The sequence below is a fragment of the Sciurus vulgaris genome (assembly GCF_902686455.1).
Source record: "Sciurus vulgaris genome assembly, chromosome: 10".
Taxonomy (NCBI): Eukaryota; Metazoa; Chordata; class Mammalia; order Rodentia; family Sciuridae; genus Sciurus; species Sciurus vulgaris.
This window is the reverse complement of record NC_136470.1, coordinates 14207882-14225891: the sequence shown is the minus strand read 5'-3', so window position 1 is coordinate 14225891 and position 18010 is coordinate 14207882. Positions and strand designations below refer to the sequence as shown.

The 18010-nt window shown below is 36.3% G+C and overlaps 1 protein-coding gene across 1 annotated transcript; it reads right to left on the bottom strand.

Moving 5' to 3' along the window:
* Nucleotides 1-1671: 1671 nt before the first annotated feature.
* Nucleotides 1672-3175, bottom strand: CLDN17 (claudin 17). The gene has a single exon (XM_079156064.1). The coding sequence runs from the start codon at nucleotides 2624-2626 to the stop codon at nucleotides 1949-1951; it is 678 nt and encodes a 225-aa protein (XP_079012190.1). The 5' UTR covers nucleotides 2627-3175; the 3' UTR covers nucleotides 1672-1948.
* Nucleotides 3176-18010: the final 14835 nt, after the last annotated feature.

The window sequence follows — 18010 nt, the reverse complement described above, 5'->3', positions numbered from 1 at the left end:
TAGAAATAATTTTTCAAAAGCTCACAACTTGATTAATGAGAGAGCAAGCAACGGAATTGTTAGTTCCTGAATTTTGCCCCATATCATAGCTGAATTTGTCTTATGATTCCATCCAGTGTTAAACTTTGGTGCTCTCTGATCCTCTGGTTGACAGGATAACATGTCTCATTTAAAATGAGGAGACAATTCTTGTAAGGCTAATTACTTCTGTGTGAGCTAAAAGGTAAGACAAATGATTCCAAGACAGCCTTTAAACACATATCTTGCTTGTCTTGATGGCTTACTTATTTGACTGTATAAGATAAATGACTTCTTTCCAATACAACCAATATTAGGCCTTTCTGTTAAAAGAAAATAATCTTAGGGGAAAAATCCATCTAAATCACTATTTTTGTTTTTATTACTATTATTTGAAGATTTTTACACTTATCCTTGTCATTTACATATTACTAGTATTTTTAATAAAATTTTATATTACCAAGGTTTGAGTTACTGAAGCCTTGCCAATGGTTATAGGATGGAGTTAGGGTTTGACATCAAGGTCTTACTTTGAGTTATTGCTTATTTAATGTTCTAGAGTTGTGTAAGTGATCTTTTTAGGACAGAAATTCATTCTCAAATTGACCCCATAATTAAATATATCCACATCATTGTAATATGTAACTATTTTATTTTATTGTTTTATTATAAAGATGAGTCTACAATAAATATTTGATAGACAATTCCAATGTTTTATTGCAACTTTATACTGTAAATATTTTATTAGAAAATAAATATAATATTAGAAGAATTAAAATGAATATATAAACATTGATTCACAATATGGTGGGGCTATTCAGAAGCAACCCATACAGCAATCTTTCTTCATAAACATTCTGTACCAGCTCCCAGACCCAACCCATAACCACTTTTAATGGTGTTAGTGATATATACACATGGGAAATGAAGAATTAAGAAAATAATGCATATGATTCAAGTTAAACAAGATGCTGCTTTCACCATAACTATTTGTTTATTATAGAATATTTACTTAAGCTTGACTAGTTGCCTGAATCATTACTTTGACTCTTTATTTTGCTTTGCATGTTTAGACCTGTACAATGACTGAAGAATAAAACAAGGATTAGAAACCATTCTCTTCAACCTAACCCTAAATTCACCAGTCAAGCTGTGTATCCTCTTGATGAGATTTGTGTTGACACTACTGAAGTGGCTCATCCAGAGACACTTCTCTTTGCTTCAAAGTGGCAATCAAAGCTATGATATTATTACTTTTCATTTATTAATTATCTTCCTCTGAATATTTGGTTCTAAGTAGGTTTAACTGTAGAAATTAGACACCAAATTCCATCTTCTTACATGTCTCAAGAGAAACCAGAGTCCCCTGATCCTTGAATGTGTATAATTTTAGTGTGAGTTTCCTAAAGGAATAAAAGACGTTCATATTTAATAGATATTTTCATATTTTGATAATTTCAGCCAAAATCACAATTTGATAAATAAAATTTTCCAAGATGATTGCTTCGAAATATCATTATTTAGCTTTTACTCTAAGTATAAGAAACAATTTGGAGAAAAAAATGCTGTATTTTAAAAATACATGTATGCTTTATTGCTATGAACTATTAATGATGATTTTAGATTTTGTATCAGAAAATATATGATAGTCAAAGAGCAGTCCAACATGTAGTCAGGTTCCTGATTGAAACTGTACTTGATTTTGACCACACAAATTGGAGTAGAGATTAAGTCCAATAATAGCAACTACACTTAATATGCAGGAGATGAGAATGTCCACGTACATCATTTGCATTCCTGCCTCTGGTGAAAAATTAAAATTTTCATCTGAATTTAATCTAGTCCTACAGCAAGTTCTCCTGCCCAACATACTTACAGGTTGTGGCAAAGCTCATCCATCATAATCCATAGCTCTTGCTAAAAGCAAATATCAGACATAACTGGTGGAGGTCTTACTACGCACGTTCACATTCCTGCGCTTATCTGTGTGTCGGGTGCAGTATGCTGGGGCTGGATACCTGTTCCATTTCTTTGTTCTGTTACAGCAGCAGAATCCACAGAGCAGACCCCCTGCAATGAAGAGGACAGCAGTGCTTGCCCAGCCAAGGAAAAGGGCTGCTCCCAGCTCTCTCTTCTGACCTATGTGGATGGCTGGGTCATAGAAATCCCTGATGATGATATGGGCTGTCCAGCACACTGGAATCAGAACGAAGAGGCCCGTCAGGATGAACAGGACTCCTGAGGTTCCCAGGAGGTAAGCTTTGACCCTCTCGCTGGAAGTCGTGCACTGGATATGCTTCATGCCACTGATGCCAATAAGTAGAGCAATCACAGAGAGAACAACAGCCACACACATGAGTGCCCGAGCTGCTTCCAAGACGGGTGGGAGAGCCAACAAGGAGTTATAGAACTTGCACTGCAGCCTGACCTTAGCTTGTCGGATGCAGTTCATCCAGAGCCCTTCCCAGAGCCTCTCAAAGACGATGATGTTGCTGCCAATAAAAGCTGACACTCTCCATTGAGGCAGAAGCGTCGTGGCAAGAGTCCCAACCACGCCGAGGAACCCAAGAACCAGTCCAGCAATTTGCAGGGGATAAAATGCCATCATCTTTACTTTGAAGACCAGTCCAGTGGAGAACAGCAGAAGATGCCCAAGATGCAGAACTTGGAGAGCTCTTTGAGTCTAGAGCAGTCTCTGATGATATCCTCTAGGGTTGTTGCCCATAACGTTTTACTCCAAATCAGCAGCCACAACTGAACTTGGCCGAACTAGAAGGACCTGCTGTGAATGCATGCTGTACCCGCACATTCATTTCTGTATGGATTATTCACTTCTCATTTATAATTGTATCTCAGCCAATCAGAAGGTAACCAGAGGTGTGTCAAGAAATACTGCACTCAACTTTAGTATTTCTCATGTTATTATTGTCTTAGCAATGCTGTCATTAAATGTCAAAGCTTCTATTGTGAATTGCTAATTACAGAGCTGAAAACCTGCTGTCTAAAGAACCACTCTGATATGAAAGTATAAGTACATATGTTAAGCCAGGCTGAAGATCATGCCAAAGCCTTACCAGTTCTTCAGGGAGCAATTGAAAAACATTTTGGACTTCAGATTGTCTATTGCTTTTTCTAGTTTAAGCCACCTTTCCTTAATATGGCTAACCAACTCTGACTTTAATAAAGACTTCTGGAGAGGGAAGTGCTTAAGCATAGTTTCAAGTCTTCTACTAAAACTATTCATACTTAGATGGAGTCTTAAGCAAGAAATTCAAATTCCACAATATTTTCTTCAGATCCAGAAAGGAAGAACAAAGAAACAAAAAACTCCTCATAGTTAATTTGAATTTGCTACCAATTATTCTATTAATGCTAAGTAACACCTCTCACTATGTTAAAACATGGTTAGAATATAAATTTTCTTTAAATGTTTCTTTAACAGTTTGAAGTACATCATATATGTGTGTATATATATAATATTTATAATATATAATATATATATATATTTGGAACAATGCAAAAGTACGCTTTTGGGAGGACTATGGCACTTAAAATTAGATCATAGAAACTTTTTAGAGCTGGGATATGTCTTCAAGTTTACCAGTCTTAAGTTGTTCATTTGTCAGATGTAGAACATGAGGTCTGCAGAGTGCTTGGCTGAGGTTAGCTGTGTGGTACCCCACCCAGGGACAAACCCAAGCCTCCAGCCCACTAGACTTCTCCCCATCTATTTAGTCTGATGTAGAATCAGAAGGGAGATATGTTTTTCCAAATTTTTTCACATGAAGAGAACGAAATCTGAAATTTAACACTACTCCTTCTACAGTTTTTCAAATAGTTCTCAAAGGGAACAAAATTCCAGATCGTTTGAAAATTCAAGAGTGAAGTTGACGTCCTTGACTACCTCTTCCCTGCCACCACCCAGAGAATCGGGGCTTTGTTTGGAAAGCATGGGTAGCATGGGCCTCTCTCTTCTACATCCCACAGGAATCTGTCTGAAGGATAGAAATTACTCAAAATCAAGCACAGGGAGCATTCTTTACCCCGATGGCATTGCAGTTTAAAAAATGCCTTCTATCTCCTTCAACCACAGGTCCAAGAGTGAATGCGTGATCCAGTCCCACCCAGATTTGGAGAGCCCATTTATTGAATTAAGAATTATGGAGACCATTTTATATTCAAGATGGATGGTCTGAGAGTGCCCTCTCTGAGGAAAGCAATCATCCAGGAAATAGATAACTTCCATGCAGAAAGTTTCCTATAGCAGCTCAGGATGGGGGATTCCTTGGCCCTGGGTTCTGGTTCCTGAGTCACAACCTAAACTGTTCCCGCCCTACCAGAGTTTCCCAATGTTACTCTGACTTATGATTTCCAGCTGCTCTTCCTCATTCTAGTTCCTCTTCCTCGTTCCATCTCATTTTTAGTCCTGTCTTTACTTTATCATGGACGTTTCCAGTTTGCTATTCTTTTCCAGTTGTTTGATTTTCCACCAGCAAGAACATCTGGTAACACAAGTCAAAGCATGTGTCTCCTTAGACTATGGAGGTGCATTCTGAATATAAGAACAATCTGAGAAACATAAATAATTTAGGAGTGTTAGCTTTTGTCCCTCACAGCCAGACAATTGTCAATGTCATCTTGACTTTTTCTCCTTTACATTTTTAGAGGGAGAATTTGCTTGCCTCTCCAGTCTTTCTGTGACTATCATTCGCTCTACCTCTTCTGTTGCCCTGAATTCATCAATCTTTCCTTTTCTTGTACATGTGCCCTCTCCCTATTTCTGAATTTTCCTTTAGGAAATAAAAACATTATCTAGATGTAGTGGGAGAATGCCTGTAATACCAGTGGGAGGTCGAGGTGGGAGGATGGCAAGTTTGAGGACAGCCTCTCAACATAACCAAAATTTAAAAAAAATTTTTTTTAAGGGATTAGGGATTCTGGGGATGTGATTCAGTGGTAAAGATCTTGCCGGGCATGTGTAAGGCCCTGGATTTGATACCAAGCACTTCATAAAGAAAGGAAGTGGGGTAGGGCAGCAGAGGCTGTAGCTCATTGGTAAAGCACCCAAGGATTCAATGCCCAGTACCACAATTAATAAACAAACAATAACAAAATATTTCTTTAAAAAGATAGAATATTCATTTCCTTAGCCCATTTGTTGATTGGGTTATTTATATTCTTAGTTTAGAGTTTTTTGAGTTCTTTATATATTCGGGACATTAGTGCTCTATCTGAAGTATGAGTAGCAAAGATTTTCTCCCACTCTGTAGGCTCTCTCTTCACATTGCTGATAGTTTCCTTTTCTGAGAGAAATCTTTTTAGTTTGAATCTATCCCAGTTATTGATTCTGGCTTTTATTTCCCGTGCTATGTGAGTCCTGTGAAGGAAGTCTGATCCTAAGCCAACAAGTTGAAGATTTGGACCTAGCTTTTGTTCTATAAGATGCAGGGTCTCTGGTCTGATTCCAGGGTCCTTGATCCATTGTGAGTTGAGTTTTGTGCAGGGTGAGAGATAGAGGTTTAGTTTCATTCTATTGCATATGGATTTCCAGTTTTCCCAGCACCATTTGTTGAAGAGGCTATCTTTTCTCCATTGCATATTTTTGGCACCTTTGTGTAGTATGAGAAAATTGTATTTATTTGGGTTTGTGTCCGTGTCCTCTATTCTGTACCATTGATCTACCTGTCTATTTTGGTGCCAATATCATGCCATTTTTGTTACTATTGCTTTACAGTATAGTTGAAGGTATATTACAATACCCCCTGCTTTATTCTTCCTGCTAAAGAAGATCTACAAGCAATCAAAAGATATATGAAAAAATGTTCAACATCTCTAGTAATAAGAGAAATGGAAATCAAAACTACCCTAAGATTCCATCTCACCCCAATTAGAATGGCGATTATCAAGAATACTAGCAACAATAGATGTTGGCAAGGATGTGGCGAAAAAGGTACACTCATACATTGCTGGTGGGGTTGAAAATTACTGCAACCACTCTGGAAAGCAGTGTGGAGATTCCTTTGAAAGCTTGGAATGGACCCACCATTTGACCCAGCTATCCCACTCCTTGGCCTATACCCAAAGGTCTTAAAATCAGCATACTACAGAGATACAGCCACAATGTTCATAGCTATTCAATTCACAATAGCCAGATTGTGGAACCAACCTAGATGCCCTTCAATTGATGAATGGATAAAGAAACTGTGGTATATATACATACAATGGAATATTACTCAGCCATAAAGAAGAATAAAATTATGGCATTTGCAGGCAAAAGGATGAAATTGGAGAATGTCATGCTAAGTGAGATAAGCCAATCTCAAAAAACCAAAGTACAAATGATCTCGCTGATAAGCGAATGATGACACATAATGGGGGATGGGAGGGAGGCAAGAATGGAGGAAGGAGGGACTGTATAGAGTGAAAAAAGGGGTGGGAGGAAGGGAGGAAGGAAAAAATAACAGAATGAATCAGAAACTATTACCCTAGGTAAATGTATGATTACACAAATTGTATGCTTCTACTTCATGTACAAACAGAGAAACAAGTAAAACAAACAAACAAACAAACAAAACAAGATAGAATAAACTTACTGAACTCTCATCCACTGTGAAATTCCATACCTATATTTGCTGCTATGCACCCTGTATATCTTTTGGTCCATTCACATCACTTTCCACTGCTTCACACATTGAAATCTGCCTTTCATCACCATACCACCAGGAAATTCTTAGAAATGTTACACTCTTCCTAGACATCTTAACTGCAACTGCCAAAGAATGCTTCCATATTTTTTTATAATACCTTTCTGTAAACGTGACCACCAATGCCTGTCTTCTTAAGGGCAGTAAAGTACATGTGCTTTGGGAGAGATTCAATCTTGATGTTTTAATTATTCATCTTGAATATATTTTTGAACCCCTCAAAATTGCATCATCATCATCATCATCATCATCATAAACCTAATAAGACTGAATATTTAATTTATGGATTGTGTACCTATCCCACTCAGTAAAGATTTGCTGTCAATATCTGTCTCATTATTTGTTATATTAGCATGCCCATTACTTCTCTACTTGCTCATTATCAGACAATTCTTCCTATAAATGCCCTTAATCATGTTTGTTTCCTCCAGGATTCCACATATATCTCAATATTCTTCTTACTCAAACACTGTCTACAGGGAATGTCATGCGTGGTCCCTGCTTCTACCACTTCCTGAAAGGCTGTAACTTATGAAACTCTTACCTTTAGTCCGAATCTCTCTCTATTATTATTCTGGGTTCATTTTATTTTTTATCTCTCACTGTCCCTTCAACCAACCTGGAGCCTGGGGTAGACACTGTGATGTTGCACCAGATTCCCCTTCCAGTTTCTGAGTGTTGCAACACAACTTCCCCCTCACCCATCAGCCTCCTTCAGATATTGACTGAAAACAAGCATCCACTCAAGTCATTCTCCATTCATGGGGTCAACCCCCATCCAATGATTGATCAATATGGAGATGTAAAGTTCAGGCTCAATAGCCCTATCTACAAGTTAAGTCTGAGAGGTGACTCCAGCTTCAGTATGGCCTTCATTGTGTCTGTACCATGACTTGACTTCTCTCCATGGTCAATCCTCTTCCCTCTTTTTCCTCAGGTATGATCCCATAAGAAACATAAAGAACTGATCTCTATCTCACAATCAGCTTCCCAGGGAACCACATCATCGATTGACACATTACTTTAATGTATTAGACGTATTTCCTGTTCTGACATTGCTGTACCTTAATTTAGTCCTTCAATATTCCCATCTGAATCATTTCAATAAGGACTTATCTAGTGTTCTTGACTCTAGCTTATACCTTTCTGATCATATTCCACCAAGAAATCAAAAAGACCTTGCTGAGCCCAAATGTGAACATTACTAATTTACATAAAAATTTCTAGTAATTCTCCACTGTCTCTACAACAAAATCAGAATACCTTGAAATCATTCACACACACACACACACACACACACACACACACACACACACTCCGTGAATGTGGCCCCTGGCCAACTTTAAACAACTTTGGAAACTTAGTGAATGACCATGAGTAAATTCTATGTCCTAAAAAACTTTATATTTTAATGAATGTGTAAATGTTAAATAAATTTTTGCCATAATGCATGTCATTAACAATCTAAATATAGATAAGGATAAAAATATAAGGTATAAAAATGATGTGAACAGAACATTGACAGAAATTATCTCCACTGCAAATGATCTCCACTGCAATATAGGATAAAGGAAGCTTGAATAGGAATTAACCGGTTAATCAGGAAAAGAGTGGGCTAAGAGCATTCTAGGCATGAAAGATTGAGTGAAGGCATGGAGGTCAGTGCAAATGGAAGACCTTGAGCAAAGATGAGTGAGGATTGAGTTGAGGCTGCAAAGGTGGGCGAGGTACAAATATTTAGGGCCAGGTGAACCATTAATAATCTCTTCAGGTCTGTGCAAGGACAGTTAAAGATTTGAAGCACGGAATTGACACTAGCAAACTTAAAGTTCACTTCGAGACAACAACCACCAAAGCACCAGAATAATGTGGCTGTTTTGGCAGGATGGAAAGGCACCAAAGTAAACATGAGGAAACTGTCTAGAAGGTTCTTGAATGGTCCAAGTGGAAGACAATGCAAGCTGGTTTAGGGGACTAACAATGTGGAGGGATGAATGGATTCACGTCATGTATCAGGTGGTAAAGGTGAGGGATGGACTAGAGATAGAGAAAGGTGTCAGAGATGACTGTCATATCATTGACTTGAGTATCACGGACACAGGGGTGTGTTTACTGAGGTGTAAGGATGAGTGACATTTTAGGAGAAAGATCGAGTTCAGTTTTCAGAGGTGAGTCTGAGTTGTCTGTCAATCATCCTAATTAAAAATATAAGGAATTGAATGTTTTAGATCTCATAGGGAGAGTCTGGACTGCATTGATATGTAAGAGCTCACCCTGTCCACCTCTGACCTATTTTTAGACCACAATCAGTGAAAGGAATCTGACAATACAGACAGCTGATTTACTCTGCCACCATGTCTTCCTGGGACTTGTACTGAGGTCTTTGGCAATCTGATTTAGGTTGAAGACTTTTTGACTTCTCTGTTAAAATGTGTCAGTTTTACTTGCAGCATCAGCTTCAAGTGAACAGAAGTAGAACTATCACATCATTATGGGGAAATTGGGACACTTGAAGAGTCTCATCTCGCCTGACTTCTCTCCTTTTGGCGGGGTTCTTCCACACCTGAAAATGTTGAGACATTCTCCTAATTTGCTGTATGTCTACTTTGAAAGATGTAAGCTATCTCCCCCGGTGGCCAGTTCAGGTTTTAACAAGTGTAAATGAGTCAAAAGACTTTTAACTGGATGGAAGCTGAGTTAGAAGAGCAGCAATGTGGAAGTGTAAATGGATTCACATTATGTAGGAGATAAAACTAGAGAAGTTAACTTGAAGTGTGTAAGCAAATGTATACATACCTACATGCATCACATACACACATATACAGATATATATTCTACTCTAGTATTATTTATCCCATTACTGGCTGTCATACATGCTCTTCCCTCTACAGAAAGTATTTTCTTAATTCCCCTTAGCCCCACGGACACATTTATCTTATTCATTTAACATTTATTCATTTTCCTCTGGATTTTGATTCCAATCCAATTGTGAGAAAAACCTTTCCTGAATTCTCAGATCATTTCTTCAACACCAATTCCATTCCTGATATTGCTTTTAACTTAGTACTATGCATTTTAGTCTATAGCCTTTTTTTTTCCACAAGTTCTAAGTAAATACACACTTCTATTTGTATTTAAGTACTAGTCTCCCTTCTGGGGTATAGATACTGTGAGAACTGAGACTCTGTCCACTGTGTTCATCATTAGATTCTCAATAATATAGATTCCCTGATCCATAGTAGTTGCCCAGGAAATATTTCTTGAGTAAACAATGAATTATTTCATCAATACAGTGTTTCTTTTAGTTAATCCATCTCCTAATTTAAGATTCAGCATTTAATTACATCTTCTTAAATTATAAATTTACAGTTTGAACACTTTCTATAAAAATGGATTTATATATGGAATATTATCTCACTTATTTTTTTTAAAACACATCTTTGTATTCCAGAAATGCATTTGGTAATAATCTAAAAATCTTCCAAATTAAGTTTAATATCACCAGCTAGTCAATCAAATTTATGTAATTCTTTTGCAGTACTAACTCCCATTTCAACTATTTTAAGCCTACTTACATACCAGTATTACACATAGACTTTCCTATGAAGTCAGGTGAAATCCAGATTCCACCCCAAGTAGAGCAAAACTATATTAATCAAGCATATTCTATAGAGTTATTTGAGTTTATCTTCTGGATTCCCTTCTCCTTCTCTCGGCTGCAGAAATCATTTTATACAACTTATAAAACAAAAAGATTGTCTTGTGATTCCTGAAAATCAAATGAGGAATTCAGGCACAGGGTAAACATGGGTAGGAAATAGAAAGAAAAATGATATAAGATTTTTCCATGAAATATGTACCATATTTGCTAAATATGACCATGAATTTGCTTGTAAGTTTATTTAGCAGCAATGCAGAGTATCCATGTCAAACAAAACCAAAATAAACTAATTTTCACAGTTGCATTACTCTTCTTAGTTCTGACACCAGAAAGAAATCCTTTTCATTTTGAAGACAATGAGCAACATTCTTGTTGTAAATATAGTGAACACATTTGCCCAGGTATTTCTTATTTTACAGGAGCCAAAATAATGTGGTCCAAGTGTTCAGGCCTTAAACTTTAGATCTGTAATTCTCAGCCCTGACTTCATATTAGAATCATCTGTGAGATCTGCAAAATATTATTTGTGCTGGGGTCCACATTCCAGATCCATGAGACCAGAATTCTGCCATCAGTTTTTTGCTTTAGTTGTTTTATCATAGCCAAGTCAGTACTGCTAAAGTGCATCCTGTGATCATAGCAACAGGCAGGCTGGGATCAGAAACATGGCTGGGGGGAAGGGAAAAAATAACAGAATGAATCAAACAACATTGCTCTATGTAAATTTATGATTACACAAATGGTATGCCTTTACGCCATGTACAAACAGAGAAACAACATGTATCCCATTTGTTTACAATAAAAAAAAAAAAAAAAAAAAAGAAACATGGCTTTGGGTTTCTATCTCTGGTGCTGTTTCAGTTTTTAATTAGAATCATATAGGGATACTTATACCAAATAATATCCCATATCAAGCCAATTAGCTCAAAATAGCTCAAGATGGGACTAGGCATCAGCGTTATTTCTGGTGTTTTTAAATGGTTCTAGCAAGGAATTGAGAGCCACTGGTTGGTTTGAATGGATGGATCTTATATCCATTAAGGCAATTTTACATTAATATTTCTCCTGGTAGTGCTTTTGAGTCTTGAGAGTGAATTTGAGGTTGCACTCCTTGACAAGAACCAAGAGTGTAAATATTTTACATTGTGTGTTAAACTTAGTCCTGTATGAATAGGTGGTGAAAAGCTTTGAGATAAAAATGATAAATTCGTTGCCCTTATCTGTCTGCAATTAGGCAATGCGATTTTTGAAAAGCAGGAGAAGAGCATGATTTTTATCAATTATAATTGAAAACATTTCAGCTGGGGTATTAGCACAGTGCTTCTTACTATGAATTATGTTCAAATGCTTTTGAAAACAAGGCATTTAAAAACGCATTTATGGTCTGATATTACTTTGGCTAAGTTCAGACATAAAATACGGTGTAAACTTTTGCATTTGTGGTTTTTACAAAAACTGTAAATCTGATATAATTAACAAATCAGGTACAAAAAAATTCACAATTGATAAAATCTAAACTCTCAACTTTAATTTGGTAAGGGATCTTGGATTTTTAATATTACATTCTGTATGTTAGACTTGCTGGAGGAAAGATGTGCTTTCATAATTGTCTTCCATTTGCCAGTTTTTATTCATGAGGTTTTGAGTGTGGTGCACCATTATTTAAAGCACCCATTTGTCACTGTCACTTATTTTCCTTTCAACAGTGAGATTGTTTTTAATCTGATCAATATTCTGATGAGCTGGAGCATTTGAGAGCATACACAAGTAAAAGGCTGGCAAGTTAAGAAACGCTGTCCTTCATTGCATGTTCACTTCTGTACTTATTTTTCATGAGCTGCACAAAGGTGAGTCTGCCCCTCACGCTTGATCCGAATAGGAGAAAAGCTCCTCAGCTTCTTCCTCTCATTTTGTATTCCCTAGTTCCATATCTCGTGAAGTTTTGATATCCCATCCATCAGCTTGGAGTCTGTGAACTCTGCATTTGTGTAGGGTGCTATGACCACACTTGGCCTTTCTTTTATAAAATTTAAGAGATCAAAAAAAAAAAAAAAACCCTAATTTTAATGTAGGTGAATGTTTATATTTCACTGTAAAATGGTATCTGTATAAATCACAGATAATTTAACTGATAATTACACTACATAAACCAAATTTCATATTTCAAAATTCGGACAATTCAAATTGGAAGGAGTCGGAGGCACGTGGAGCACATTGAGTGTGCAACATGTTCACCTTAGTTCATCTCTTGGGTCAATGAGATCATCACAAGGTGGTTAATACAGGACATGAGTTATCTAATTATAGACAACTATAATTGTCATCCAGATATTCCAAAATAACTAAATGTCCTCATTGATCGGCTGAGTCTCTAAATATTTAGGTGACTCCCTCCCATATTCCTATGGATGTCCACTTAAAGGATAACAATGTGCCTCTCTGTTTCCTCCTCCCTATAAATGAATTAAATATGGTAATTTAATGTAAATTATTTAACTTGGTACATAGAATAAATAAGTTTTCTATATATCAATTCAAAATAGGTCCATTTGATAATTACTTTCAACACATCACTTCAAGGTAATCTGAATAATACATTTTATTACATATCAAATAGACTATATTTGTAGAATAATTGAAGATTTACAGAAAAATTAAGAAGACATCACAAAGAATTTTTATATAAAACACAACCAATTTTCCCTATCATAAATATTATAGGGTGGAATGGGACATTTGTCACAATTAATAAACCAATACTAGTACATTATGAAAGAATATTCATAATTTCTCCATATTTCCTTAGATATTAGCTGAAGTTATTTTCTGTTCCAAGATCCCATGGAGGATATTACACTACTGGAAATAGACTCCTCCTGTTTTGACCTTGACAGTGGAGAAATACTGCTCAGGCATTTGGCAGGATGCCCTTTTAGGAATCTGTCTCAAGTTTTTCTCATGATTTACCTGGGGCGTGAGGATCACAGAAGTGTGGGGGAGAATGTCACAGAGGCAAAGTGCTGTTTTGATGATATCACACAGAGTCCATACTACCAGTGTGATCTGTGACACGTGATGCTAGTCTTGTTCATCTGGCTGGAGTGGGGTTTTTCAGATGTCCCCACTGTAAGGTTACTCTCTCCCCCTTATGCACAGGAGATCGGTCTTTCACCCCAATATATTAATTTACTCAAGCTTTATATCAAAAGGAAAGCATGATATTTATTTTATTCTTTGAGTTATAATCTAAAACTCCTTTCTTTTTGTTGATCAAATTGTCCTGACTTTGGCCATGGAAGTTCTTTCTATGCCATGTCATTACAACACTCCCTTACTTTCTGGGATCATCAAAGTTCCTAGTTTTTCTTGTGTATCTCCTGTCTCAGTTGTAAAATCTGCCATATCTCTAAAGAGTCCTGACTTCTTTTATTGGAGATTGATATTAGAAGCCTAAATCTGGGTTCTAGATGAACTTGTTGCTACTGTGCTTTATTTCTTCTAACCCTCTCAGCTAATATAGCCAGAAATATGTATTCGCCCAGTAATCTGAGCACACACACACACACACACTTAGCCCTTAAACCCTTGCAATTATTAATTGACAATGAAAGTTGAGTGAGGATAGATGTGTTTTATTTTGTAATTTACTGTCTTGCCAGCATCAGGCAAAAAAGTATCTTGTAAGTTAGGTCACGTAAGTTAGTTAGACTATTGAATGAAAAAAGGAATGAACAGTATGATTATTTCAGTTGGTTATATGCTATGGGCATATTTCTTCTTCAGGAAATACTCTTCCTTGAGATCATTTTTAGAGTTGAATGTCAGACTATTATATTCCTCTGCATTGCTTTAAGGATTAAAGGTACAATATATAAAGTATAACACAGAGTAGAAGAAAATTTTCTATTCAATCAATCTCCTTCAGCTTCTTTCTCTTGTTAAAAATGCCTTAAGTTTCCTACTTGAGGACTTCAGATTATTTCATTTCTATTGGTAATTAGCAGACCAGTGAATACAATAAACAATACAAATACTCATACATTTTAGTATAACTTAAAATTGCTTCCTACCAGCAGTGTTTGAAAATACTCATTGCTCTGTTTTCATCACCACTGAAGAGACTATAATAGAGCAAAAATTTCAGTTTAGCAGGTAAATTGCAGCATTTCATGATTGCTAATATGCACATTTCTTTGCTTACTGGTGAGGCTAAAACATTTTTTTGTGTCTCTGACATTTTTTCTTTGATTAATTTGATTTTGCTATATGTGCTTTAAAATGATTTATAATACGTGTTTATAAGTTGAATAATAATGTGCAGTCTAAATTCATGTTGTAAATAGTTTTGTTTGCTGTCCACTTTTTAATTTTGCTTATGCTTTGTTTTAATATGCATGCTTCATACAGTACTCATGCAGTCCTCACATAATAGTCAGTTAATATTTTCCTTTATGTTATTTTCACTGAATTTCTCAGTGTACTCCTCCATAACTTATTGTAAGGTTTTCATTTTTACATATAAACTTTATTGTGTAGGTCATTAAAGTATGATGTAATAGGAAGAATTCATTATTTTTTCACATTTTTAGTTTTATCTATGCCTTTTATTGAGTGATATACTGACTAAGCCATTGTTTTCTTATCTTTTTAAAGCACGGTACTTATCATATTTTCTAGTAAGCAGAATGATAATTCACCAAAAATGTCCAGATCCTAATCTTGGAGACCTGTGAATACATTATGCTTTGTGGCAAAGGGGATTGTGTTTTAAGGTGCACTTAGATGATTGAAGATGATTTTAACATGGGGAGATCAGCCAGGACCACCTGGATGGGTCCAAGGTAATCAAGAGGACTTTGTAAAGCAAGAGGCAGAGACCCAGAGAGAATGCAGTATGTGAAGGACAGCCAAACACTGCTGGCTTTGAAGATGAGACAAAGGATGCAGGAAGCATCCGGTAATACTAAGGACAAAGAGCCAGATCTTCCCAGGGCCTATTCAGAGACCACAACCCAAAGAACACACTCATTTTAGTCTAGTAGAAAATATTTGGAATCTTTGGCCTGCAGAACTGTACAAAGATAAATTTGTGATATGAAAAACACTAAATTTGTGGCAAATTGATGGCATTAGTCATAGGAAACTAATACGCACACTGTATCAATTTGCTGTGTACTTAAAAGAGCTACTACCTTGGAATTCTACACTTCATCCACATGCACACTTCACAGATCTCACCCAGACTATGTCTGTAAAACCACCTCCACTTGGGTATCTCTAGTGTAGCCCCTTCTTCGGACTCTAGACTCATCCTTCTAAGAAACTTACTGAATATTTCTTCACATTGGGGTCCACTGGACTTCTGAAGCACAATTTGTCCATAACCAACTCTTATTTACACAAACTCCTCTAAATTACTTTTTTTCTGTCTTAATAAGTACAACCTTTATATGCTTTATCTATCAGACACCCCCTCACAAAAAAAAAAGTTATGGAAAGATACCAAAAACAAAAAAATCTTGAAGGTACCTTTACTCAATCTTTCATCTTACATCTAACATACATTCCAAGAAAAATTTTTACACCTTATCATCAAATGGAAAATGTACTTCCGACTGCCAATATCACTATCCAAACCAGGAACTCCTGAAAAGGTTTTCTGATTAGTCTCACTGCTGCCATTTGTTCTCCTCTGTTAACTCTGCACAGCTCACGTCTGTTTCTTTCTGTGGCTTTCCATCTCACCTAGAATAAAATCCAGCATCCTACAATATTTGAGTATTAGTTACTCGATTTCTCTCATTGCTCTGGCCTCAGAGTCTTGCATTCTTTACCAGTATTTGACTTCCATCTGATTTTTAAAGGTCTCTAATCAAAGGGTTGTGTTTGAGGACCTGGGTTCAGTCACCAGTCCCAGCAGGTGGGGATCTCTGCTCAGATGTTACCTATTCAAAGAGAACTTCTCTGTCCCATGAATACCCAAGCTACATTTGAATTCCTCTATCAGTCTACTTTACCCTCAATATGCTTTGGTTTAATCACTCATCACTTTGAGGCATTATGTAATGAATTTATGTGTTGATATATTATCATCTTTCTGCCCATTCTCAGTACACTCAAGTGGAACAAAACACACTTTGTTTTACGTACTAATTTATTCCTAATATTTAGACCAGTGTCAGGAAGATAGTATGGGTTAAGAAAACATTTGTGGAGTCATTTAATTTCTTATGGATTCTCTCTCTATTTTCAGTTCTACATCAAGGGTATGTACAACTTAATTTGCTGGAAATTTATTCATATTCTTTGCTTTTGTAATTGGGCTGCAATTTTTGTAGCATATTTTAACCTTAAAAATACAATGTCTTGCTTATTATAATTTTATTTAAAAAGTTTTTAAAACTGTTCCTGCTATTCTATTTTACAAATATGTTTGGCTTCCCAGTCCAAACAAACTTTAATAATTGTTTTGTTACATTAACATAAAAAGGAAAAAAAATCACACTGGATTTCTATAGGAAACATGTAAGTGGTATGATTATGTTGGGAATGATTAACAGTTTTATAATATTGAAGATTCATATCAGGTTCCTAATTTATATCACTTAGAATGCATTATGCATAGTTTGTTGGAAGGGTAATTAATTTTATCTTTAGATGATTCATAGTTTTGTTGCCATTCAGAATTAGTTTTTAATTCATGGTAATTTTGAATTATAAAATAATAATTATAATTTTTATTCACTTATTTTGCCACTAACCAAGGTCCTGAACTATCTCCTTAGTTCTAAAGTCATCAAAATCTTACAGTTGAGGAAACGAGGTAACCAGAGATAGCTGACAACTTTTAGTGCCTGAATTGAAAGTCACATGCATTTCAGTTTACAATCTGTGCTTCAAAGACCCTTAATTCCATGGACTGTATGTTCCCAACCTGCAAAAAAATAGGGCATTTCATGATTTCTCCATCCCCTACCCAAAATCTAGAATAATATAAAATGGTGGTTCTTAGATGGGGCCAGGTTTCCCCAGGAAAATTTTGGCAGTATCTAGAGATGTTTTTGGTTGTTCTACTGTCACTTAGTAGGAGGAAGTTATGGATGCTGCATCACACCCAGCACAGCCCACCATAGGGAACCAGGGCTCTGAACTCGGCCCCTAGACAACTGCTACACAGTTATAAACTATGATAATCATCTAATCCTTTGCACCTAATCCTTGCATTACTTGTGAGCATCAAGTCTCAAAACACCATATGCGGTTGGTATGATCTTCCCACCACCTTTCTGAAGAAGATATTGGGCATGAGTTACAAGGTGTGTTGTCCTTCAGTAATAGGTAAAGACAAGGTTTGTCAAGGAGCTCGGCCAGAGAGCCACATTTTATAATATTGCATGTTACCTTATTTTTTTTTATTGTAAACAAATGGGATACATGTTGTTTCTCTGTTTGTACATGGAGTAAAGGCATACCATTTGTGTAATCATAAATTTACATAGGATAATGTTGTTTGATTCATTGTTATTTTTTTTCCTTCTCCCTCACCCCTCCCACTCCTCTTTTCCCTCTATACAGTCCTTCCTTCCTCCATTCTTGCTACCCTCCTTAATCCTAACCCTAAACCTAA

Coding starts and splice junctions, on each gene's coding strand:
- CLDN17 (XM_079156064.1), bottom strand. CDS start 2,626: ATGATGGCATTTTATCCCCTGCAAATTGCTGGACTGGTTCTTGGGTTC.